Below are 26,528 nucleotides of genomic sequence, written 5' to 3' on the forward strand. Positions count from 1 at the left end.
GAGTAATGTTTTTCTAAAATTGAGACGACTATGAACTGTTCACCCTTATTTTCATGAATTTCATTTCAGGCTACTGGTTCAGAGTCTTATTCTGGCCCGATTAGATTATTGCAACGTGCTATATTTGGGTACTTCAGCAAACTCAAGGAATTGTCTACATTTGCTGCAAAATACGGCAGCACATATGATTTTCAGAATGAATACATTTGATCATGTGTCTTCCCTTCTGAGGAAGGTACACTGGCTTCCATTGCAGGCACAAATTTTAATCTTGTATTATTTTTAAAATTTGGCATGGTTTGCTACCAGAACAAGTTGTACGTTTTGTATCCCATTCATCTAGGCTGAGTCTTACTCATTTGTTGCGTTATCTAGACCTAGTTAGTCCTACATTTAAAGGAATAAAATTTTAAAAAGTTTTGCAGAGCTCTTTTTCATATCACTCTGTTCAAGTGTGGAATAATTTACTATTAAGCGTAACACAACAATTTTCCTATTCATTATTCTGGAAGGATTTAGAAATGTTTCTTTTTAAGAAATACAGGGCCTTTTTTACTAAGGCACACTAGTGTTTTTAGCACGCACTAATATTTAGGACATGCTAAACATTAGAGATGTCCATAGGAATGTATGGACATTGCTAACATTTAGCGCGCATGCTAAAAATGCTAGCATAACAACATATAGTAACATAGTAGATGACGGCAGAAAAAGACCTGCACGGTCCATCTAGTCTGCCCAACAAGATAAACTCATATGTGCTACTTCTTGTGTATACCTTACCTTGATTTGTATCTGCCATTTTCAGGGCACAGACCGTAGAAGTCTTGCCCAGCACTAGCCCCGCCTCCTAAACACCAGCCCCGCCTCCCAATCTTGGCTAAGCATGTCTTAGTAAAAGACCCCCTTAGTCTTTTTGATGCTTAATTCATTTATGAGTTGTGTTTATTTTGTCAGCTGTTACATGTAAGTAAGCCACTTCGGACCTTTTTAGGGAATAAGTGGAGTAAAGTGTCATTTTAGATTAGATTAGACCTTTTCCATGAAAGATTTTGTGCTAACATCCATAGGAAAGAATTTATAGAAATGGTCACTGAAATCGCACAGCAGGTGCAGGTAGCTCAGTCTTTCCAGGGCAACAGATCTATTTGGTTATCCTGAAATCCAAACCTATGCAAATGAATCTGACTTGTAGATTAAAGGTGTGCAAATGTATTTGATGAATGTGGATAGCCTGCATAAGAACATAAAAACGGCCATACTGGGTCCAACCAAAAGTCCAGCAAGCCCAGTATCCTGCTTCAACAATGGCCTATTCAAGTCACAAGTACCTGGCAGGATCCTCAAAGTTGCTAGAATCCATGCTGCTTAGCCTCAAGTGTAAGTTGTGGCTTCCCCAAGTTTACCTTAAAATATTTTATAGACTAGTTCTCCAGGAGATTGCCCAAATCTTTTCTAAACACAACTACACTGACTGCTTTTACCACATCCTCTGGCAATGAATATTTTCTCCTATTTGTTTTAAAAATAATACTATGCAAATTCATAGCATGTTCCCTAGTCTTTGTAGTTTTTGAAAGAGAAAACAATTGATTTGCATTTACCCATTCCACTCATGATCGTATAGATCTCTATCATATCTGCCCTCAGCTGTCTCTTTTCCAAGCCGAAGAATCCTAACCTCTGTATTTTGTTCCTCACAGGGGAGTCATTCCATCCTGTTTATCATTTTGGTTGCCTTTTTGAAGAGCAGAGCTACCCTTCCCAAGGTAACACACCTTCCAGTGAGCAGAGAACTGCATAGTAAGCAATAAAAAAACTTACCATAGACCCGATGCCACCAGAGGAGCAGGCCACCTAAGCCAAGAAAATAGAACACACCCCCAACAATCGTCTTCCACTCTTGGGACTTCTTATTCATCTCCTCATAGGAGCGGTTAAAGCTGATGCGATACACTGCAATGATAAACATCACATCAAAAGTGGGGCTTCTCACCATAACCCCTCCTTCTACATCTCCTTTTCCACTGAAAAATGCTTCCCACTTCTGCATCAGGGCTGCCGAGAGGGGGGGACAGGGGGGACAAAATTCCCGGGGCCCGGCGCCGCAGTCCCCACCGCCACTGGGCCCCTTCCACCTGAACCTCCGCCAGCAGAAGTGCTGTCTTCTGTTCTGACTCCGGCATGTAGTGAAGATCAGCTGAGAGGAGCGCGTCTGTGTGGACAGCGCTTCTGCTGGCGGGGGTTTGGGTGGAAGGAGCCCAGCCCGGTGGCGGAGGCAGGTGGGACTGTGGCGCCGGGCTCCCCTCGGGGGGGGGGGGGCGACGACAACCTAGGGGGTGGCAGTGGGGGCGGGGCCCAGGGGGCAGGGCCGGGGGCCCGGGGGTGGCCTTGTCCCAGGCCCGGCCCAGTCTCTCGGCGGCCCTCTTCTGCATGATTTACACCTTAGAATAGTGGTTCTCAACTCAGTCCTCAGGTTTTCAGGACTATCACAATGAATATACATAAAACAGATTTCCATATCTATCTCATGCGTATTCATATTGCATATATTCTGGAATCCAGACTGGTTGTGTCTGAGGACTGGCTTGAGAATCACTGCATTAGAGGCATCTGATTATCTCAGTCCCTTCTTCCTTCTGTTTGGTGGTTGTCAGTACCTTCTCCATCATGAGCTGCTCTGTTAACCTGGAAAGGAAACTTCTATCATAACCATTTATATAGATTGTGGAGCTGAATGCATAATGTTAAAGATTTAGTGTGGTAATATTAATGGCACTATGATAATAACTCTCCGACTACCATGCTTATTGAGTGGAGGAGTAGCCTACTGGTTAGTGCAGCAGCCTCAGAACCTGGGGAACTAGGTTCAATTCCCACTGCAGCTCCTTGTGACTCTGGGCAAGTCACTTAACCCTTCATTGCCCCTGGTACAAAATAAGTACCTGAATATATGTAAATTGCTTTGAATGTAGTTGCAAAAACCTCAGAAAGGCAGTATATCAAGTCCCATTTCCCTTTCCCCTCTTCACTATAGCGTATACAAGATGCGGTGGCGATGTGTGAAGTGTTTGATGCTGGGGAAGGGCAGACGTACAGGCAACCTTCTCTTCCTTGGTGAGCTCCTTCCAGGACCTGGTTTCCTTTTCTTTCAGCGCTTTCTGTTCTGGAGTCAGTTGCGAAACAAAGGGAGCATCTGGTAGGGGCATTTCCCGGCGCTCACAATACATTGGTTTGGTGAAGTCAACAAAGGATGGCTCAGTAACATCTGTAAAATGAGACATGGTAATTACATGATGCAGCAACGGCAGATTCCATCTGCCTAGAACAGGCATGTCGTTCACTAGGCACACTTTCAATAGGCTAAGTTTTCGCCTAATGCAGTGGGTCCCAAACCTGATCCTGGAGGCACCCCAGCCAGTCAGGTTTTCAGGATATCCACCATGAATAGTAATGAGAGAGATTTGCATGCAGTGGAGGTAGTGCATGAAAATCTCTCTCATGAATATTCATTGTGGATATCCTGAAGACCTGACTGGCTGGGGTGCCTCTAGGACCAGGTTTGGCAACCACTGCCGTAATGCGTGCTGCTTGTCTTCAGGAGCCACACAAGTGCTAAGGGGATAATTTTATAATGGGGCACCTAGTTAAGTGAGAAATAAGGCTCCTATTTAGACACTATTTTATACATTTTTATAGTATTTTATAAATCCCAGCCCAAATCCAGAAGCAACAGAGCCTAAATTGAAGGTGCAGTCACTATGCCTGCTTGACAGTAGATGTAAAAGTTGTTGCATTCTTGTATGTGGGAGTCTCTGCTCTCTACAGAATTGGTCAGAATCTCATTATAATCCCTGAATCTATAGTTCTGTATCACAAACTCCACATTCCCCAATAATGGAGCTATTCCTTGTACCAGTCACTACACAAACAAATTGAGATTGTTATTTTATCACCTCAAGAACAGCACACCTCCTTCCACTGCCAGACACGTTGTTTAAATTAGATGAATTTGGTTTCTGTGGTAATTCAACTGGATGTGGAGACCACTAGTCCTCAGCATTTTTATTTTGGGTGACAAGGGCCATCTTTGAAGACCCTGCCTTGTCCCAGATCTTGCTTTCAAATAGGGCCAGACACTTTGCAAAACAACATAAAATCCTGCAAAATGACACTCAAAACCTATACAGGAAATGCACCAAACCATGAAACCCTAACCCACCTATGAAAAGACAGTGCTATAAATAGTACACTGGGTTCTAGAGCACCAATATACCTACTACTGGGAAACTAGAACAAGCTGGGCTGTTACAGATTTCTTTACCTTGGTCACACATGCAGAACACACACAGACTTTCACCTGATACAAAATAAAGAACCACAAGAAACAAGTACACTAAAATTAAAAAGGAGCCCCCCTCCCCCAAGAAAGCCAGACTTTATAAGCAGTGCAATACTTGTAAACGAGAAACAGAAATGTATTTTCTCTTGTACTATGCTAAATACAAAAATAGAAAAAATGTACATTTCCCAAAGTGGACACATACCAATTCTTAAAAAGTATAAAATATATGTATTTTTTATTTTCTATCTTTGTTGTCTGGGCACTTTTCTAATTGGGTTGGTCTCAATCTGCTCCACTTTTTGCATCAGTCTTCTCCTAAATTCTTTTCCAGGTTTGCCTTTCCATTTCTTCTCGCTCCTCTTCTTCTCGACATCTGTCTGGCACTGATTTTACTTTTTTTAAGTTTCTTTTTTCACTTTTCTTTTCTCTGCTTCTATATCCACCCATTTATGATTTTTAGCCTTCCTTCTCCCTTTCTCGCATCCTCTAGTCGTCTCCTTTTCACCTCTCATCTACCTACCAGCCGTACCCATCTCCCTTTCATCCCCTCTCCACAATCCCATTGCCCCTTCTGTCTTTCTCCTTTCCCAGTCTCCTATCCTCACCCACTCCCTACTCCCCCATTTTCATCAGTACTCACTCTCTCAGCCCTCTCCATTGCCTCTCATGCACTCATCAGCTACAGCTTCATCCTTGTCTCTCCTTCCTTCCCATGTCTCCAGGCCATTCTCTCTCCTACCTTCTATCCCATCTCCTATTGCCTCTCCTTTGCTATCATTTTAACCCCATTTCCACCTTCACTTAACCCCTTGAGAGACCCAGCTCCTTCCTCTCTCATATCCTTCCTTTTTGCAATGCATATCATCTGCTCCAGTCTTTCAAATTATTCAGACCACGTCTCAGCCTCTTCCCATATTTCATCCCCTTTCTCTTAACCCCATTTCACACCTTCACTCATTCTCCCAGCCCGTCTAACTATCCCATTCATACTTATCCCCCCCCCCCCCCCAAAAAAAATTTTTTTTTTCCATTTGTCTAGCCATTCCCTAACACCTACTCTTCACTATCTCCACCAAATTCCCCCTCAGGAAATCCCACTTAATTTCCTGTTTTGCCCTCCAATACTCTTTTACAATAATTACCAAATCCTTGTCCAATCCATCTTCGGCTCTGTTCCCCTTCCTCCCTCCCCTGAATCTCATCCAGCTTCTTCTCACCTTACTCTGCCCTCTTTAGTCCCATTCAGCTTCTGCTCCCCTTCTCCCTGAGTTCCATACAGCTTGTGTTCCCTTCCCCCCCATCCCATACAGCTTCTGCTTCCTGCCCCCAATCCCATACAGCTTTAGCTCCCCTTCTTCCTGACATCTGCCTGTCACTTCTCCCTCCAGCATCTCCTTCTCCCACCTCTCTTCTCTCCTGCCCCCCCCCCCCCCCCCCCCCCCCCCCCCCCATGGTCCAGCATCTGTCTGTCTGTCTGTCTTCCCTCTGGGTCTGAGTCCAGGTCCAACATCTCTCTCTCCCCTATCCCTCTCCCTCTTATTGTCCAGCCTCCCTTCCCCCTTTGATCTGACATCTCCTCCTCTCTCGACCCCCTCCCCCAGCTACTGTAGAACTTGTTTTTCCTATAGCGAGTCACAAAGGCTACCTGTGGCCTGCCTTTACTCCTCTCTGCTGCTGGGTCCCACCCATGCAGAAACAGGAAGTTGCATCAGAAAGAGTGGGATGCAGCACAGGGAAAGCACCAAGGCAGGCCACAGGCAGCATATGTGGCTCACTACTGCCACCGGTGACCTCTAGAGGAAAATCAAGTTCTAAGGTAGTTGAAAAAGTGGGGAGAGGGGAGTTGAGAAAGAAGGGGAGATGCCAGATTTGGGGGGGGGGGGGGGGGGTGAGAGAGAGTAGGGAGATGCCAGATTATGGTATGCAGCTTACAGGTGCTAGTTGGGGTGGCAAGGCAATTTCTTGGGGTGGCATTTGGCACACCTATGTGTAAAAAAGTATGCTCTGGATTGCACTGTGCATACTGTTAGGCATGAGCTAATTTTATGAGCCCATTTATGCATGTAAAGCAGTGCTTGAAGCATGAAAATGGTTTATAAAATTACCCTCATAGGAGAAATTCTATAAAGTGTGCCAAAATTTATGCACCAAAATGCAGCACGCTGAGTGCGAGTTCTACAGCAGCATCTGGAGTCTGGACGGCCAGATTCTGTTATAGAATATTAGTGTAAGCTGGCATTTACACAACTTCATTTAGATACACCCACTGATGCCAGATCAATAGCAGGCGTAAATATGTGTGTCTAAATGTAGCACTTGAGCACAAGCCATGACAGTATTCTATAACCTATGAATGTAAATGTTTGACACACCCATGCCCTGCCCATACACCTCCCCCTCTGCACAATTCCTTGCATTTATTTGTGACATTTATATCTCACATTGTCCCAAACAAGTTTGAGTTCAATGTGGCTTAAAATAAACAGTATAGGATACATAACAAAGAATAATGCATAAGAAAGTAATTTGTTGTGAGAATCCAATTTTATAATACAGTATCATAAACATACTGGAATAGCTATGGATATTAAACATTTAGAAAATCTATTATGAATGAGAAATTGTACATGAAGTAAAGAGAAAGTTAATGGTAAATAGAGTAATAACCAATTCAGGTAATATTTAGTTGTTTGAGATATGGTTGTTCTTTGTAAGGGTTTGTTTGAATAGGAACAATCTGAGGATTTTGTGGAATCTAGTATATTCCTGTATATTTCTTATTTTCGGTGGTAAGGAGTTCCACCATTTGGTTCCTACTAGGTAAGTGAACTCTGCAGAGTGGACAGTTTTGTAGATCTCTTTTTTGCAATTAGGGAGGTGTAGTCTGAGATAGTTTCTTGCCTCATATTTAGCATTTCTTTGAGGTAAGTTTATTAATGGTACCATATAGTCTGGAGCAGTGCCATTTAGGATTTCAAAGATAAAGGTACATATTTGAAGGTGATTCTCATTTTGATTAATAAAGGGGAGGCACTTTCAAAATGAGAGATTTTATATATGAACCTGGCTGCAGTGTTTGGAGTTTTTTCAACAGGTACTCCTTACAGCCAGCATATATGGCTTTATATTAATTGAATTGGGATAATGTTAATGATTGTACCAATAGCATAAGCACATAAGCACCGCCATACTGGGAAAAGACCAAGGGTCCATCAAGCCCAGCATCCTGTCTCTGACAGCGGCCAATCCAGGCTTCAAGAACCTGGCAAAACCCAAGTCTGAACGTTTCTGATGAGAAATAGGGTCTGATCTTTTTTAGTTTCCAAAGAGACCTGAAAGAATTTGTGATTACGGAGGAAATTTGAATATCAAATGTTAAATGTTTGTCTATAATTATACCTAGATTTTTCTAAAAACTTATGGGGTCGTTTACAAACAGCACATGCGTCTTTAGCTTATGCTACAAATCAGCTGCTGCTAAACCCTGAAACACCCATAAGAATATAATGGGCGTCTCAGCAATTAGCACCAGCTGATTTGTAGCGTGAGCTAAAGACGCTAGTGCTGCTTTGTAAAAGACCCCCGTAGAATGCAAACGGCACTTACATTTAGGTGCTAAAGGTTATAGAATTAGGAGGTTAAAATCTTCTCAAGTCATGACTGCTACGTGCTACAATGACACCACAAGTACTTAGTAACCATTTAGCAAGACTTTACTCTTCTCATAAGTACGTAGACTGCCTAATACCTAAGGGCAGAAGAGTGGGTTTCCCTGCAGGTAAACAATTATGGGACAAAGTTTGACAAAGCACTTTTCTGATTATTTCCAACATCCACTGGGTTGGAAAGAATAACAAAACGGTCTAGGATTGATGTCTGTCTGGGAGTAAAATAACACTCTGAAAAATGGAATGGAATGGCATAAAACTTAGCATGAGAGGAAAACCAGTCACTAGACACATCAGATCAAGTTTGAAACTAGACCAGACCAGATTGGGGATCCCAGAGAAATAAAGTATACAGAAAATGCTTCTTCTGTTGACTCCTCTACTAATTATTGCATAGGAGACATTTTTATGTCACGCAGTGTTTTCCAGAAATTGTGAGGGCTTTTCTTGCCTGTGAGGTAATAGTGAGAGGAGGCCTCATGTTGGAGGGGAAACGAAATGGAATAAATAACAGGCTCACAGGTAGTTACCTATATTTGTCTGGCTAAGCCACTACATCAATAACATAGAGAATAGAAGCCTTTGGCTTTTTACGCCATTGTATTGGGACTTGTATGGTGAAAGGCGTTACTTAGGCCACTGCGTTTCACAGTGTCTGTTTGTAAGCTGACTAACTAAGCCAACACCAGTAATGCTTAGGTACACTGAAGGGAGTTAGGGCATGAGGAGGCCCATGACTGAAAGAAGGGGAGTGAAAAGTTTCCACTGATCCTGAAAATGAAGAGAAGCATCCAAAAGACAACCTCAGGAGCTGAGACAAAGAGAATCAGGGTTCAACAGAAGTAAGTGCTTGCATCTACATCTGAGTCCGGTATCCAGATATACAAGGACTTTGACCAGAGCTGGACCCAGGAGGACCAAGGGTTCAAGGAAGGAGTGCCTGCAGCCTGTCCTTGTGACCAGCTTCCAAAAAAGAAGAGGTAAAAGGAGAGAATAGTACCATTACCAGTACAAGAAGAAGAGAAGCTTTTCTATGTCCAAGGGAAGAGGGAAAAGAACAAAGTGAATTATACCTTTGCTGTTTTTTATACTCAACATGTTTATAGTTTCTGATTGATTTTTGATCATGTAAAGATGTTCTGTAAGCTTTCTTGGTTCAGAACAAACCTGAAGTAGACTGTGAATTTTGGGGACAGGAAGTAAATGGTAGAGTAAGTGATCTCAGGGATCAATGGCCTCCCAGCCCTAGATGGTCCCGTTCCAGAACCTTGTAAATTCAAGGATGGTAGACCTCTGCCGAGCAATGCTACTGCCCCTGAAAAGGTCTCCCTGCAGAGAAGGAAGTGCTTGGTGAGGACCCACAGGTTAGGGGCTATACACCCATACACAAGGGAATTGGAAATAATTTTATAAGGCATGTTCCACACACAAGCAACACAGATACAAACACACATACATGGCTAATAATGGTTCACGCATGCATACATCCTCTTAAAGCATGTCAACACCATGAGAGCCTAGGCTTACATCACATAGAAAATTATGTCTTTTTTGTTTTTTTTACAGGTGGGAATCTAGCATGAAGAGTAAAGTTTGACTGAATCCCGCTGCCTCAGCTTTTCCCTCTTTACCATGTCCTTGGGCTGCACGTGCAAGACCAGTTGTTGATAGGCACCTCCATGCCAGTGGTCTGGTTCTTCGAAGGGCAGCAGTGATTGAAACCAGCATCTGCGGGAGAAAAGGCACAAAGTAAATATTAATAAGACAGAGTACTGCTGCAGTTCGTTTCCATTTCAAGGAACAAAGAACTGTACAGTACTTCAAAAAGCAAAAACGACAACAGGAGATTGGAGCAGCTAAAACACCCTACAGCAGTGTTTCCCAGTTCTTTTATGGAGGCAGATCTAGCCAGTTGAGTTCTCAGGATTGCCACAATGAATATGAATGAGATAAGTGTTGTCATGTGGAAGGTTCATCAAGCCCACTATCCTGTTTCCATGAATGGCCAATCCAGGTCACAAGTACCTGGCAAGATCCCAAAACAGTACAATACATTTTATGCTGCTTATCCTAGAAATAAATAGTGGATTTCCCCAAGTCCATTTTAATAATGGCTTATGGACTTTTCTTTTAGGAAGCTATCCAAACCTTTTTAAAACCCTGCTAAGCTAACTGCTTTTACCACATTCTCTGGCAACAAATTCCAGAGTGAAGAAATATTTCCTCCAATTCATGTTAAATTTACTACTTTGCAGCGTCATTCCATGCACCCTACTCCTAGTATTTTTGGAAAGAGTAAACAAACGATTCATGTCTATCTGTTCCACTGCACTCATTATTTTATAGACCTCTATCATATTTCCCCTCAGCTGTCTTTTCTCCAAGCTGCTTCAACCTTTCCTCATAGGGAAGTCGTCCCATCCCCTTTATCATTTTTACCACCCTTCTCTGTACCTTTTCTAATTCCACTATTAGGTGAATTTTCAAAAGAGAAGGACGCCCATCTTCTGACACAAATCGGGAGATGGGCGTCCTTCTCTCAGGGCTGCCCAAATCGGCATAATCAAAAAACGATTTTGGGCGTCCTCAACTGCTTTCCGTCACGGGGACGACCAAAATTCATGGGGGGGCATGTTGGCACCATACCGAAGGTGGGACTGGGGCGTGATTTAGAGATGGGCATCATTGGCCAATAATGAAAAAAAGAAGGGCGTCCCTGACGAGCATTTGGCCGACTTTACTTGGTCCATTTTTTTTTTCCACGACCAAGTCTCGAAAAGGTACCATTTAACATAGTACTTAGATATACATTACAAAGAGGAATGAGTGACCAATAATAGAATGGTTAGTATTATGCATTAAGAAGAGAGTAAGTATTCACTGGAAACCAAAATCAATATGCAGAGATGGTTATATAATTATATAAATACATAAGTACATAAGTACATAAGTAGTGCCATACTGGGAAAGACCAAAGGTCCATCTAGCCCAGCATCCTGTCACCGACAGTGGCCAATCCAGGTCAAGGGCACCTGGCACGCTCCCCAAACGTAAAACATTCCAGACAAGTTATACCTAAAAATGAGGAATTTTTCCAGTCCATTAATAGCGGTCTATGGACTTGTCCTTTAGGAATCTATCTAACCCCTTTTTAAACTCCGTCAAGCTAACCGCCCGTACCACGTTCTCCGGCAATGAATTCCAGAGTCTAATTACACGTTGGGTGAAGAAAAATTTTCTCCGATTCGTTTTAAATTTACCACACTGTAGCTTCAACTCATGCCCTCTAGTCCTAGTATTTTGGATAGCGTGAACAGTCGCTTCACATCCACCCGATCCATTCCACTCATTATTTTATACACTTCTATCATATCTCCCCTCAGCCGTCTCTTCTCCAAGCTGAAAAGCCCTAGCCTTCTCAGCCTCTCTTCATAGGAAGTCGTCCCATCCCCACTATCATTTTCGTCGCCCTTCGCTGTACCTTTTCCAATTCTACTATATCTTTTTTGAGATACGGAGACCAGTACTGAACACAATACTCCAGGTGCGGTCGCACCATGGAGCGATACAACGGCATTATAACATCCGCACACCTGGACTCCATACCCTTCCTAATAACACCCAACATTCTATTCGCTTTCCTAGCCGCAAGCAGCACACTGAGCAGAAGGTTTCAGCGTATCATCGACGACGACACCCAGATCCCTTTCTTGATCCGTAACTCCTAACGCGGAACCTTGCAAGATGTAGCTATAATTCGGGTTCCTCTTACCCACATGCATCACTTTGCACTTGTCAACATTGAACTTCATCTGCCACTTGCACGCCCATTCTCCCAGTCTCGCAAGGTCCTCCTGTAATCGTTCACATTCCTCCTGCGACTTGACGACCCTGAATAATTTTGTGTCATCGGCGAATTTAATTACCTCACTAGTTATTCCCATCTCTAGGTCATTTATAAATACATTAAAAAGCAACGGACCCAGCACAGACCCCTGCGGGACCCCACTAACTACCCTCCTCCACTGAGAATACTGGCCACGCAATCCTACTCTCTGCTTCCTATCTTTCAACCAGTTCTTAATCCAATACTAGTAAAAAAAGCCCCGTTTCTGATGCAAATGAAACGGGGGCTAGCAAGGTTTTCTTCTGTGTGCATGTGGGAGTGTGTGTGTCCCTGCCCTCTGCCCTCTCTCCCTTTCCCTCTGCTCTCTGTCCCCTCCCCCCTCGGAGTCGAGTCTTTCAGTGTTAAGTTTCCTGCTGTGCTGTGTTTGTGTTACAGAGATAGTGAGGGCTTCTGCCCTCTCTCCCCTCCCCCCTCTGAGTCCTTCACTGTTACAGAGAGAGCGATTTGATTTCGTGCTTTGCTGTGTTTTCCTTCACTGTTTGTGTTACAGAGAGAGCGAGGGCGGGGCAGACACTCATGGGGAAATCGGATATCTCTCCCCCTTCACACTTCCGGCTGGAGGCTTCATTTAGAACGTTGGTGGTGCCTTTTATAAATAAAGATGTAAGTCTGTGCTGCTATGAATTAGAAGAGAAAATTTGAATAGGAGACCAAACTTTTTTTTTTAATTTTCTTTATTTATATCTTTTTACATTTACATATCAACATAAATGTTTGAAAATACAAGAAATATAGTAATCCAAACAAGTAATTAAAAGGAAATATTTCTCTAAAGTCTTTGTCCACAAATCAATAGAAGATCCAAGTACTAGGAAAAAAAAAAGTACAGGAAAAAAATGTAAAGATGAAATTTCAAGAGCAGACATAACCCTGATAGCCTACACAATAGCATTCATCTCACTGGGGGGCAGTTAAAGGTTTACCCTCACTTTCTTGTGCCTCAATAAATTGTAAAAATTTTAAGGGTTCAAAGAAAACATAATTATTTTCTTTTAGTGACACTAGACATCTACATGGGAATTTTAATTGGAAAACAGCTCCAAGCTTGAGAATTCTAGTCTTATAGGACAAGAATTCCCTTCTTTTTTTCTGAGTGTCTCTGGCTAGATCTGGAAAAATCTGAACCCTTGAACCCAGAAATTCCGTATTTATATGGCGAAAATAAGTCCGGAAAACGTTATTTCTATCCATTTCTAATGCGAAAGTGACTAAAAGTGTAGTCCATTCAGTCACTATATCCAAGGAACTTTCCAGGAAATGGGTCAAATCTAGGTCCGGTGCAGCCCGAGGTTGTCCAACTGTATTCTTTATTTCGGTTATGTACTGGGCCCTAGCGACAGGTGGAAAAGCTGTCGCTGGGATCCCCAGTATCTCTAGAAAATATTTTCTCAAATAGGAGACCAAACTTTCTTGAATGATGGTGGGGATCCATTTTTGTCAGCAGCAGCATACTCAAATTTGGCAGTTAAACAGATGTTAATTACTGGCTATGTCTTATTGTCAGTCTGAGAAACTGCCAGCCCTAATGGTTAGTCTAGACGCTGAAAAAACTTTTATTTATACACTTAAGAAATTTATACCCCACATTTTCCTGTACAATTTCAAGTTCAATGTGGCTAACAAGTTAAAAAGAAGTCAGGCGGACTGCCAGTTTCTCTTTCAGGACCTGCATTATATACGTGTTGGGGGATGGTTTTATCATGCTATCTGCACATTATATTCTGACCCTCTGGCCCACATTTTAGTAAATGGGGTGAGGACTCCGCCTTTCCAGGTTTGCCGAGGTTGTCCCCTGTTCCCTCTTTTGTTTATTTTGACGTGGAACTCCTTTTGGGTCTTATTGATCAGAGGTCTGATCTTGGGGGATTCACTTGCATGGTACCCCAATCAAGGCACTTGCTTTTGCTGATGACCTCCACAGAAGTCCTTGCCTCGGCTGCTTGCTTTGATTGCAGATTATGGAGCTCTCTTGGGTTCTGCTTAAATCTTCACAAATCTAGGGCACTGCCTCTTCTCCCGGAGGTGCGTTTGGTTTGGGATGGAGAGTTCTTCTTGTCCTGGGAAGGCGAGGTCCTCAAATATTTGACCACTTTATATGATATCAATTTGTATCCCTTGTTAACTAGCATTGTTCAATGCTTGCAGGTATGGCAGGCATACCCCCTTTTCTCTGTGGGGCAGGATTCATTTCTATAATATGCCTCAAATGCTCATTTGGCTACATGTTTTTCAAATGTTGCCTCTCTGTCTTCACTGATCCGATGAGCACACAAGCTCCATAGGGCATTACAATGTTATTTGTGGGGTGATAAAAAAAACCTGTTGTCTTTGTCTGTTCTTCACAAGCCCTGGGCACAGTGGGGCATGAGTCTTCTGGACTTGAGTAATTTGACTGTTGCCTGTGGCAAGCGTCATCTCAATGATTGGTTTCATCACCAATCTTACTTTTCTGTAACACTGCTGGAGACAAGGGATAGGTGCATTTCAGCTGCTTACTTCACTCCAGGGGGTTTTCCTTCTGGGGTTTGAAGACTTACCCTTACTTACATACCTATCAGGTGGTGTGGCATTGGCTTTGTTGCCACCATTGGTTCTCTACTGCTGTGACACCTTTTCTATCTATATGTAGTAATCCAGCGTTTACTCCCAGAATGACATCTGATCCCTTCCACCACTAGAGGGCAGCAGGGCTTAAATATCTGCTTCATGTACTCACTGAAGAGGGTAAACCAAAACCTTTTGTGGATTTACAACTTTCTTATGCCCTTCAGGATATCGACAGGTTTGCTTATCATCAATTGAGACATTATGTGGCAGGATTGCCCTTGGAAAACCTATGCAAGGATGTGTAGGAGACATTATGTACAACTCTTACTTTGGAATCTCAGCTGAAAGTACCCCTGGTCTTCCACCATCGCTAACTTCAGGAAACCACTGAAGACCTTGACTATGCCCGCTTGGCGGAGGCTTGGGCTCAAGATTTGTAACACACTTTAACTGGCGACCAACTTAGGCAATTTGTGTTGTCTATTCGTACTGTCTGGCAATGTCCAACACTGGGAGATACTCTCAACATCTCCCTATGCTGAGCTTGCTGTGCAGGGGTGGTAATGGAGGATACCTGTCCTAAGTGTGGTACGCCAAAAGTAGGTTTAGGTCACATGTTTTGGCTGTGTCCCATGTTTGGTACCTTTTGGACACGCTTGCTATCTACTCTCTCTTGACGGTGGCGCACTCAGATACAGCTGGACCTTTTGTTGCTTTTTGGACATTATGAATTGAAGCAGCCTACCCTAGGTGGCATGAAACAATTTTTGAACAGAGCCATGTTGTTGGCGTTAAAGGCAATTCTGCATGTTTGGATTTGTTCTGAGGTGCCCTTCTTGCAGGCCTGGCGAGTCTCTATGCTCACTTTGTTGTGATTGGAGCTCCTTTCTATTCAAGATTTGCAATCGCCTGAAGGCCGGTTATTTCAAAAGACCTGGGATAGATTTTGGGCTACACTAACACCACAGGCTCATATTCGGTTGCTCAATTTGTAGAATACTGTTTCACTCATCCATGAGAGGGTTGGGGTGGGGGTAGGGTGGGGAGGGGTTGGGGGGGGGGGAGTTGGTTTTAGAGGATAAAACTGAAGCAGTTTTGAGGTCCTTTTGTGGCAGTTTGCATTGGTTATGTACTGTCTTTATTCTTTGCTCAGTGTCTGTGTGTTCTTTTTGTGCTTGAATAAACCGATTTAAACATAAAAATATATGCAACAATAATATTAAAATGCTATCCCTTATTACCCAACCAGTCTCTGTCACCATTGTTATCAAACACATATAAAACTTGATACAACCTATAATCCACATTTAAAACAAATTCACCATCAATGCCCAGCCTATAGGACTGAAATTTGCATGTAACCCAGAAAGCAACTGAAAAAGATTTCAATAAAGATTCACAGTCTGCTTTTCCAGGAAAAACACAAAGCCACATTTCATGCATGCATTGATGCACAATGCACTGACTTAGCAGTGCTCAAGCTGACCCAATAACCTCATGCATAAAACTTTAGAAAAGACTGACAATACAGACTCCAGAAATATATTGGGATCAGAATTTAGCTTACATCTTGTTTAGTAGTAGCTCAAGGTGAATTACATTCAGGTACAGTAGCTATTAATCTTAGTGTCCCTTTTAACAAGCAGCAGTACAAAGTGGCCCATGGTAATGTTGGCAAGTGGAATTGCTGCTTGCCGAGGACACTTTTTACCATGGCAGGAAAAGGCATTTTTTGAATTGGAGTCATTAATGGCTGTGTGCTAATGTCAAAATTAGCGTGCAGCCATTTATCGCCTGATCCCTTACCATCAACTATTTAGGAGGCAGTGAGGGCTCACACCAAACTCAGCGATCATCAGGCGCTGCGCGGCAATGTGCCCGAGCTGCCTGATTACCACTGGAAACGCCTACTCCCTGCCTTGGAGCTAGAAAATGAAAATGATTTTCTAGCGTGGGAAACAGCACACGGCAAACTCACAACTGGGTGCACCTAGCAGTAGTACTATTAAACCACGCAATACCTATGCAGTAGCCCTTCCGCCGCTTGGTAAAAGTGCCCCTAAGTTTTTACCTGAGGCAATGAAGGGTTAAGTGACTTGCCCAAGGTCACAAGGAGCAGCAGCAGAGTTTGAACCAGACTTCCCTGATAGCCTGGTACTCTAGCTGCTAGCCTACTTCTCCGTGACTAAACCTCTACTACAAACTAACTGTATATAGAGAAATGAAAACCACAAAACAAGGCAAAATGCTGTACTGAGAGACCACTGCTAGAGGTCATCGGTGCTATTTGAACCAAGAGGCAACGGCAACCGGGGATTGCTTCTGCCCAAATCCCATTGGACTGGAGGAATTATGCCAGGATTTCTGGGGGAGGGGGAGACATTTGTTGATTGGAGGTGGCTTCGGGGGGGGGGGGGGGGGGGGGGGGAATATGATATGGTGGGGTCTTTGGGGCAGGGGGATGTGTGACGAGGAGCTATTGGAGGGAGCTTTGTTTCACTTTGAATGCCCTTTTAAGAAGCTGCTGGAAGCCCTGGGTTGCAGTTTTGTGGCCTGATGCTCCTGGCCAAGAAAAATAATGCCAGCCTTTTACTGATGTTATTTTTCCAGGAACAATGAATTCCACACACTGCATTATCCTATTTACATAGTGATAAGATGTTTTGAATGCATTTGCATGCTTTGCATCTCATTACTGTGTAACCTGCGGTACCTTAGATTGACATGCATTGCGGTAATAAAATGTGCGTTATTAACCTTTAACATATTAAGGGACAAATAATTTGTGTTAGGGCCGTAATGAACTTTAAGAACTACCCCCCTGAGCATTCTTATCCTAGGCTTTGTGGGGAAGTGCTTTATATTTGACACATTGTACACAGGAATCTTTAACCTGTTAACACCTGGACATACTTATTCTCACTGTATATAGACATACATTTGGGAACCTATATTTAAAAATATTTGTACAGTTAACTTTGGTAATTAACTGGATACATGTTATTTTATTTTCAAATTTTCTGCCCTAATGACTGGATAACTTTCGTCCAGACAGCTTGGTGTCCTGTCAAGAGTTAGCCTATAAAACAGAGGAAAAGTGTTTAGTGAGGGAATTCTGATATTCAGCAGTAATCAGTCATTTAACCAATTAAGTTTGGTTGAGAAATCACTGTCCTGGAATGGACTACTGACTCAAAGTCTGGTGCTACATGCAACGGCCTCCCAGGAGATAAATCCTTGTCCCAAACCAACAAATTTGATGTGTGCCTCTTCCACCTAGCTTCCAGGGTTTATACCAGGTAGCTGCCTAGTTGTGCAGACAAGGGGGGGGGGGGGCGGGGAGTTACATATTCTGGTGCCTGAACAACAGCGACTTAAAGCAAGCAAAAAAAAAAAATAAAACATCAAACCAGACTGAACCCAAGAATTTAAGTTTTGCAACTTTACAGGTGTTTGGAGCAATTTTGTAGTTGGAGTGCAGCAAAAACTTACTTGGCCACCTGGACTGTTCTTTCCAGCAGAGTACAGGTGAAGGAGCAGCCAGTATGCCCTAACATCAATGCCAGCCACTGAAATGCAGCACAACAAGGAACAAATGATGTGCTTTGGATATGCCGGGGACATTCTTTTTGTCAAAATTCATAGGTGAAGTAATGACTGAGCAACCCGCAAAGGAGAGTCCAGGAGATCCACTGAGCAAGGCAGATCCCAATGTGCACAGAGGTCTGTCAGGTGAAGCCCATCCAGTGCCTGTTACAGTTACCAGTGGAGTGTGAAGGCGAGACTCAGTTCCAGCTGAGTATGAGGACATTTTTTCTTGAGCCGGAGCATTGGACCTCAAACTGCACCAGCCAAGATGGAGGACCTTGAGGCGCACTGCTTAAAAGCTAATGTGGTGTTCTCCTTGAAGGGTGGTCACCTGATGGTGCGAGTTCACTGCCCCAGATGTTGCAGCTGTCATGGGCCTGTCCCCATTCAGCTGGAGTGCCAGCAGAATGCAGAGACTTCATATGAGTCTGATGAATCCACAGACTCTGGTGGCCCGTAGAAATTCCCCAGCCCCTTTTCTCTTGCAGAGGTATCCATAAAAAAAAGAGCAGCCAGGAGGAGAGACTGGAAGGGGGCAACCTCACTAACTCCATGGCAGATGCGGTCAGAGCCAGTACCGTAGTGAGAGCACCGTCACTGACAGAAAACTTTGCCAGCCTGCTGATGGCCAGTACTCCCTCTAAACAACCTGTTTTGGATCTCCCGGAGAGCGGTGAGCCCGTGAGACCCAAGGGTCACAAGCTGGATATGATTCTGTGTGGTACAGCATTTAAGACACTCAGGGCCTCTTTAAAAAGACGCATTACCGATTCTCGGTGCTGCAAATGAGAGGAAGCCCATTCAGTTCCTATGGGCTTCCTCTCATTTGCTGTGTGGCTTTGTAAAAGAAGCTCTCAAATGCTAATAATATACCAGAGACTGCTTAAAGATCTGCTGTGTGTTCTCTCGCTCCCCCCCCCCCCAGGGACTACACTGAACTGCTTTCATTTTTCTTTCTGATGCTGGGTTCATCTCCCCAGACACCCTTAACAGTAACACTAATTTTCTTTTTAAGTTTAAAAGACTGCTGTGTTATAAAAATGTAATGTTACAGAACTGCCTATATAGAAAATGTTTTGTATTATTATCTTATTTACAAGTAAAATAAAGGTTTCATTCTGAGGTAGAAGGTTGGTCTCCACTCAGGAGACACAAACTAGTGGTACAGTTAAAATGAAGTCTCCAAATAGGAGACACGGAGGAAAGATAGATGTCTATCTTTTGTGTTGTCCTTTTTTGGTCTATGTTTGAACAAAAGACGTCCAAATGCAAGACATCCAAAACAGAGGAGGAGTGGCTTAATGGTTGGTGCAGCGGGCTATGATCCTGGCAACATGGGTTCAATTCCCACTACTGCTCCTTGTGACTTTGGGCAAGTCAAATGCACAAGGGGCATTTTTGGATATGACATCTAAGTCTGAATTTGAACGTTTTTTTGTAAAACGTCCACAATCAGAACAGGAAAGGTCATTTTCTACAAAAAAAAGTCTGTCTTTTCCTTTTGAAAATGCTGTTTGGAAAAATGTTTTGTGATTTGGGGGAGTAAGGGAAGGTGATCCCCGAGTCCCTCCAGTGGTCATCTGATCATTTGGGGCACATCTTGCGTGGAGTAGAGGAGTAGCCTAATGGTTACTACAGCAGACTTTTATCCTAGAGAAGTGGGTTCAACTCCCACTGCAGCTATTCAGTATAAAAACAGGTCTAATTCAAAACGTCTTGGATGTTTTTCTTTTGTTCCATTATGGCTGAAAGACGTCCAGGTCTTACAGACTCCCAAGTCCCGCCTTGAACATGCCCATGGCACGCCCCCTTGAGATTTGGTTGCCCTTCTGACAGACTTCAGATAAAGATGTCCAAAAAGAGGTTTCGAGTGAGATAAACATCCAAATGCTGACTTATGCCACTTTTTGGACATCTATCTCTTTTGAAAATGAGCCTGACTGTGTTGTGCTGATATAAATAAAGAAGGATCTCAAAACCAGAGATCATGTAGGAGGTTAACTATGTTGAGTAAATGATTTTGTTGCTTAAGCTTGCTCCATTCAAGAACTTATTAATTCCATTATGCTCCAAGTCCAAAACTTTTGAGGTTGCTTTATGAGTACTTGTAGTCTGTAACAAAGGAAATCTCTGTCTGGATATATGTCCATCCTATCACACATGGAGACACAGCCACAAAGTATTACTGGAAGAAGTAATCTGTTTTCCCCATGTCCTGGAAGATCACTGAGTGACCAGCCCTCACGCCTGGTTCACATCCATTCATGCTCCATCTCATGAAGTCAGTGGTGTACCAAGGGTGGGGCGGTCCTCCCCGGGTACAAACCAAAAGGGTGTGCTCTGCTCCGGCTGCTCCAGTCCCTCTATTTGGGCTACTGCCGCTGCATCTCCTCTGGCTGGTCCTGCATTTGCCTCCAGCCTCCACCCCTGCTGCTGCCACCACTGCCTCTCCTCTGGCTGGTCTCGTGCCTTCCTCCAGGAGCAGCCTCCACCTCTGCTGGGCTGTCAGCAACACTGCTGCTTCTCCTCCTGCAGACTAGCAGTGGTGGCAGTAAACAAATGAAAGCAGAAACAAGACCACAGGGTCTATGCTACCTGTGGCTGCAAATAGTGGATGGAAAGGGCAGAGAGAGAGAGAGGACAGATCCTGGATGGAAGGGAGAGAGCAGGAGGGCAGACCCTGGATGGATGGGAGAGAAAGGGCAGATGGTGCATGGATGAATTATTTATTTATTTCCTCCTACACGCACCAGTTCCGGTGGTAATCGGCAGTTGGTACGCACCAACTGGTCATTATGCGGCAGAATCCTCACAATAAGAATCCTCCTTAACGACTTGATTATTCTATATCTAAACCAACCACTTACTGATCCCTCTGAATTGATTATATTAGTCATATTATCATTATGGGTCATTATATTTTACTGCTTTTTATTATGTGTTATGTAAATCATTCTACAGACCTATCTTCCTTATTTTTACATAGTAATATGTTAAATTAGAACAAACCTCTTACTGTGTTCATAATTATACCTTTTGCAATATAATGGAAGCCATATTGAGCCTGCAAATAGGTGGGAAAATGTGGGGTACAAATGCAGCAAATAAGTAAATAAATCATTGCCACACTAACCCTACTGTGTCTTTGTAAAAGGGCCCCTTAATTCTTATTCATAATCTATACCATCCCCATAGCCCCTGCACCCACCACCACCCTAGTGAGACAGACTTCAGCACAAATGTCCAAATCCAGACCCTTACACAAATAAGGCTGAGTTTTCTAATGGAGGAAGGGGAAATGTGTTATGTGTCACATTGTAAGTGTGTACTGTTCCAGCTTATTTTCATTTATTTATTTATAATTAGCTAAAAAAGAAAAAAAAAGCCACATAAGTGCTTTTGTATATCTGACCCATTGATTCAGAATTCTACTCATGAAGAAACAGAATGGAGTTTTTACATTACACTTTTTTAAATTTAACAAGTTCATAGTACAAACAGCAGAGTACATAATGGTTTCTGCTATGTACCATGCCACGCACGAAACCAAGTCAGAATTACATTTTCTATTTTTCTTCTCACGGCTTTCTAGGAAACTGTTTTTCCATTCTTGTTACAATAGTTACTATTGCAGTAGGTAAAATCAGAAATAGAAATGCTTACCTTCTGTCTATCTATCCAGAGCCCAGCAGAAGAGCAGGTACGTGCTGTCTGAGCCCTGCTCTATGGGGAGCTGTAAAGTGTTAATCTTAGAAGGCAGGTCCAGGAGAGGCTGGGCAGGTGTTGTCTGGCTCTCAGCCTATCCGAGCCCCACCCTTATCAGGAAGAGATGTGTTACACAGATGATGAAAATGTTCGGTCCCAGAAAAAGATATTTACATTCTAGATTTCTGTTCCTAGACTGGATAAGGTAGTGTGAGCTCCAAGACTGAATTCAATTTCACCCTTTTGCCTCTATTGAAGGATTGGGGGGAACCTCCAATGCTCTTTTACCATGAGATAAACATAGGGGTCTTATTCATGTTACTTTTTATGATCTTTTGTCTCTAGCCATTTATTCATTATTTAAAGGGGGATCCTTCAGTCTCAGGGGTGGCCTCGGCGTTTGCCAATGACCTTATGATTCTTTTAACGAATCTTCAGGTGGGGTTCCAGAACTTATTGAAGCGGGTAGCTGAGTTTAACCAGTTTTCAGGAGTCACTTTAAATTTGACAAAATTCAAGGTGGTGCCCCTTTGGCCTAAGCTAGGGTCATGAGAGGGACATTTTCCTTTAGTTTGGGAGAAGAAGGCACTGCTCTCTCTGCCCCGGGCTGGACTCCCCAATCCGCCCAAAACTCTGACTCCACCAGTTGTTGTGAGTGGGGCAAAAACTGTTCCTTATTTCTAGCCCAATCTTAAGGTAGTGCTCCAGGATCCCCTTTCTCTTTCTTCAGGTCACTTGGCAGGGGCTTGCAGGCAACCAAAAACCCTTTCCTTCTCTAAATCTTCTCCTTTATCTCCTTCCGACTCCTCCCAAAACTGTCGCTCTTCTCAACATGGGCACTATCTTTCTGCATTTTATTTCAAATCACTCCCCCCCCCCCCCCCGGGCTGGGCTTCTTCCCACCCAGGACCTCCCAGTCACTCCCCTCAGTGACTCTTTACAGGGACTTAATCTTCTCAGTGATCCCAACAGGGGACTGCATCTATATACTGAAGAAGCCATCTTTATGGGAACTAAACAGGTTTGCATTTAACATGTAAATCTCCATACTCGTCCTGCCCTAATAATGCCTGTATCATGGCCATAATATAACAATGAATATACCTAGAGAGTTACAAATAAATACTAAAAATTCCTAACAATATCCAAGTTGTAAATCAGTCCCAAATCCACTCAAAGGAGCACCCTAAGGTGCTCCTTAGGCATGCTCCTTTGTCAGTGTGACTGCGTTGGCACCATCTCCAGCAAGGCTCCATGATTCATATGCCCGAACATCCACTGGGGGCAGGGCCAGCTATCATCCAGTGGAGATTCAAAGTGATGTATATTGGAGATCAAGCATAAGCAGCCAACAAAGATGGAATCTATTTGGCAGACAGGGGAAGGCAGCCCAAGTAACCTCTGGCGTAGTTTCCTAATTCAAATGCCCACACACCCTAATGATGTCACTAAGGATGGGGCAGTATAACAAGAACAGGGTAGGTAGAGTACAGTTAAGGTTTTATGAGGCAAGGTATGATTGTGGCATGTTGAAAGGTGGCAGGAATGGAAGCAATGTAACATGGTATATTGAGAATGTGCTACATGGAAGGAATAACCACAGTGAGATAGAACGGAGGAGCTGGATGAAAATGAGATCAAAGGAACAAGAAGTGTGTGAAGGAGGAGTGATTCCTCTTCTGTGATTTTAGAAATAGAAGAAAGCATGTCACAAGCTAAGGGAATGGGAGAGGACTGAAGTGCAGGGAGAACGAGGGCCTAATGAAGAATTCAGGATTAATCTTGTATGATTGTATCCCTTATCATGGAAGAAATTGGCTAGAAACAAACCAGGCCAATGATGGCTGAATGCCATCTACTAAGGCTGTGGGGAAATAGGTGACTGGATGTTTGGGCAACTGTCTTAGGTTTTGTATCTGTTATAAAGGTTTGTGACAGGACATGGAGGGCAAGAGGGCCTGGGCTTTGAAGGGTATGGGAACATCTATGCTTATCTACCCAGGATGGGAAAATTAGTTAAACTGAGTTGGATAAGGTGTAACATCCTGTGATGGTTCACATTTCAGTGTGAACTGCAATAACTGGGATAGACTGGATGGGCCAGTTAGGGGTATTCTCATAAAAGGGTAACTAGGTGAAATGCCTATTTTATCAAGGCAACATAGGCACTTCTGTGCCCCTTATTAAATAGGTTCTCAGAACTCTCTCAAACAATGCACAAATTCTCTCTTGCAAATTTACTCCAAAGAAGGTGGAACTGTGTGTTTATACTCTTTACATTTATAAAGTAGATGTGTCCATCATAACCCCATCTGTACTCCATCCAAACTACACCCCCACAAATGCCTTTGCACAATCTTGTCAGTGTACGTACAGTGGGGGAAATAAGTATTTGATCCCTTGCTGATTTTGTAAGTTTGCCCACTGACAAAGACATGAGCAGCCCATAATTGAAGGGTAGGTTATTGGTAACAGTGAGAGATAGCACATCACAAATTAAATCCGGAAAATCACATTGTGGAAAGTATATGAATTTATTTGCATTCTGCAGAGGGAAATAAGTATTTAATCCCTCTGGCAAACAAGACCTAATACTTGGTGGCAAAACCCTTGTTGGCAAGCACAGCGGTCAGACGTCTTCTGTAGTTGATGATGAGGTTTGCACACATGTCAGGAGGAATTTTGGTCCACTCCTCTTTGCAGATCATCTCTAAATCATTAAGAGTTCTGGGCTGTCGCTTGGCAACTCGCAGCTTCAGCTCCCTCCATAAGTTTTCAATGGGATTAAGGTCTGGTGACTGGCTAGGCCACTCCATGACCCTAATGTGCTTCTTCCTGAGCCACTCCTTTGTTGCCTTGGCTGTATGTTTTGGGTCATTGTCGTGCTGGAAGACCCAGCCACGACCCATTTTTAAGGCCCTGGCGGAGGGAAGGAGGTTGTCACTCAGAATTGTACGGTACATGGCCCCATCCATTCTCCCATTGATGCGGTGAAGTAGTCCTGTGCCCTTAGCAGAGAAACACCCCCAAAACATAACATTTCCACCTCCATGCTTGACAGTGGGGACGGTGTTCTTTGGGTCATAGGCAGCATTTCTCTTCCTCCAAACACGGCGAGTTGAGTTCATGCCAAAGAGCTCAATTTTTGTCTCATCTGACCACAGCACCTTCTCCCAATCACTCTCGGCATCATCCAGGTGTTCACTGGCAAACTTCAGACGGGCCGTCACATGTGCCTTCCGGAGCAGAGGGACCTTGCGGGCACTGCAGGATTGCAATCCGTTATGTCGTAATGTGTTACCAATGGTTTTCGTGGTGACAGTGGTCCCAGCTGCCTTGAGATCATTGACAAGTTCCCCCCTTGTAGTTGTAGGCTGATTTCTAACCTTCCTCATGATCAAGGATACCCCACGAGGTGAGATTTTGCGTGGAGCCCCAGATCTTTGTCGATTGACAGTCATTTTGTACTTCTTCCATTTTCTTACTATGGCACCAACAGTTGTCTCCTTCTCGCCCAGCGTCTTACTGATGGTTTTGTAGCCCATTCCAGCCTTGTGCAGGTGTATGATCTTGTCCCTGACATCCTTAGACAGCTCCTTGCTCTTGGCCATTTTGTAGAGGTTAGAGTCTGACTGATTCACTGAGTCTGTGGACAGGTGTCTTTCATACAGGTGACCATTGCCGACAGCTGTCTGTCATGCAGGTAACGAGTTGATTTGGAGCATCTACCTGGTCTGTAGGGGCCAGATCTCTTACTGGTTGGTGGGGGATCAAATACTTATTTCCCTCTGCAGAATGCAAATAAATTCATATACTTTCCACAATGTGATTTTCCGGATTTAATTTGTGATGTGCTATCTCTCACTGTTACCAATAACCTACCCTTCAATTATGGGCTGCTCATGTCTTTGTCAGTGGGCAAACTTACAAAATCAGCAAGGGATCAAATACTTATTTCCCCCACTGTATTTATGATTTATAGATCTACCCTCTTGGTCTGTAACTGCCATTATCATCCAAAGCATCACTATTTTGCCTGTTGTGTGGCCTGTATTTGACATCTGAAGAGAATATCATTTTGGCCATTCCTTCCTTCTTGGCCTTAAATTGGGTGAATCAGCCTCCAGGTTGTTGTGGCATTTATACACTACCTTACACTGGGGTGATTTGTTTGTTTGATTTTAAACGCTGGATACATTTAACTCAGTTGAATAAAAAGCTCCCAGGCTGCAAGAAATCACGTTTTCTCCAGAGTCAATACAGTTATTACAGTAAAATACCCCACTTCAAAGACAAGTAGTTTACGACAGATTCATGTTAACAAATCCTGGGGCCCTTTTACTAAAATGTACCACGCATTAATAGAATTAGCATAAGCTACAAGCTAAGAAGTATGGGCTTCTTAGCATTCAGTGCACGCTATATGCATGCTAACCTTTAGTAAAAGGACCCCCCTGCAAGCAAAATTCATTTCCTCAAAGTGTCAGGGAGTTTATTATTAGAATGATTCTCTGTAAAAGATCTACAAAACCTGGCAGAGTAATTTATTGCATAGGGTGAGTTTTTTCCCTTGTATTTAATCTCTTCCTTTGGTGTATCACTAGTAGTTATTTAAATGAAAGCAAGGGTTTATAAATAGAAAAATAACCCTACCAAACTTCCTCCATTTCAAACAATAGATGGTTCAGACAAAGACTGTGTTAGGATGCAGTCCCAGAGAAATTAAATAGATCCGAAGGCCTCCCTTGGATATGCCCAGGTGCTTGCA

At 43.3% G+C, this 26,528-nt stretch overlaps 1 protein-coding gene across 2 annotated transcripts in view; it reads right to left on the bottom strand.

Moving 5' to 3' along the window:
- Nucleotides 1-26,528, bottom strand: part of LOC115460222 — a 58,035-nt gene that overhangs the window by 25,213 nt on the left and 6,294 nt on the right. The window contains exons 1-4 of one of the 2 annotated variants that reach the window (XM_030190034.1): nucleotides 21,719-21,789; nucleotides 9,645-9,741; nucleotides 3,098-3,268; nucleotides 1,825-1,956 (exon numbers count right to left, since the gene is read on the bottom strand). In XM_030190034.1, the coding sequence (XP_030045894.1) occupies nucleotides 1,825-1,956; nucleotides 3,098-3,268; nucleotides 9,645-9,741 (400 nt within the window). In that variant the 5' untranslated portion in view covers nucleotides 21,719-21,789. Of the gene's footprint in view, nucleotides 1-1,824; nucleotides 1,957-3,097; nucleotides 3,269-9,644; nucleotides 9,742-21,718; nucleotides 21,790-26,528 lie in introns of those variants that run through there. The other variant, XM_030190035.1, reaches the window with a different exon arrangement.

Source organism: Microcaecilia unicolor, chromosome 1, assembly GCF_901765095.1.
Source record: "Microcaecilia unicolor chromosome 1, aMicUni1.1, whole genome shotgun sequence".
Classification (NCBI taxonomy): Eukaryota; Metazoa; Chordata; class Amphibia; order Gymnophiona; family Siphonopidae; genus Microcaecilia; species Microcaecilia unicolor.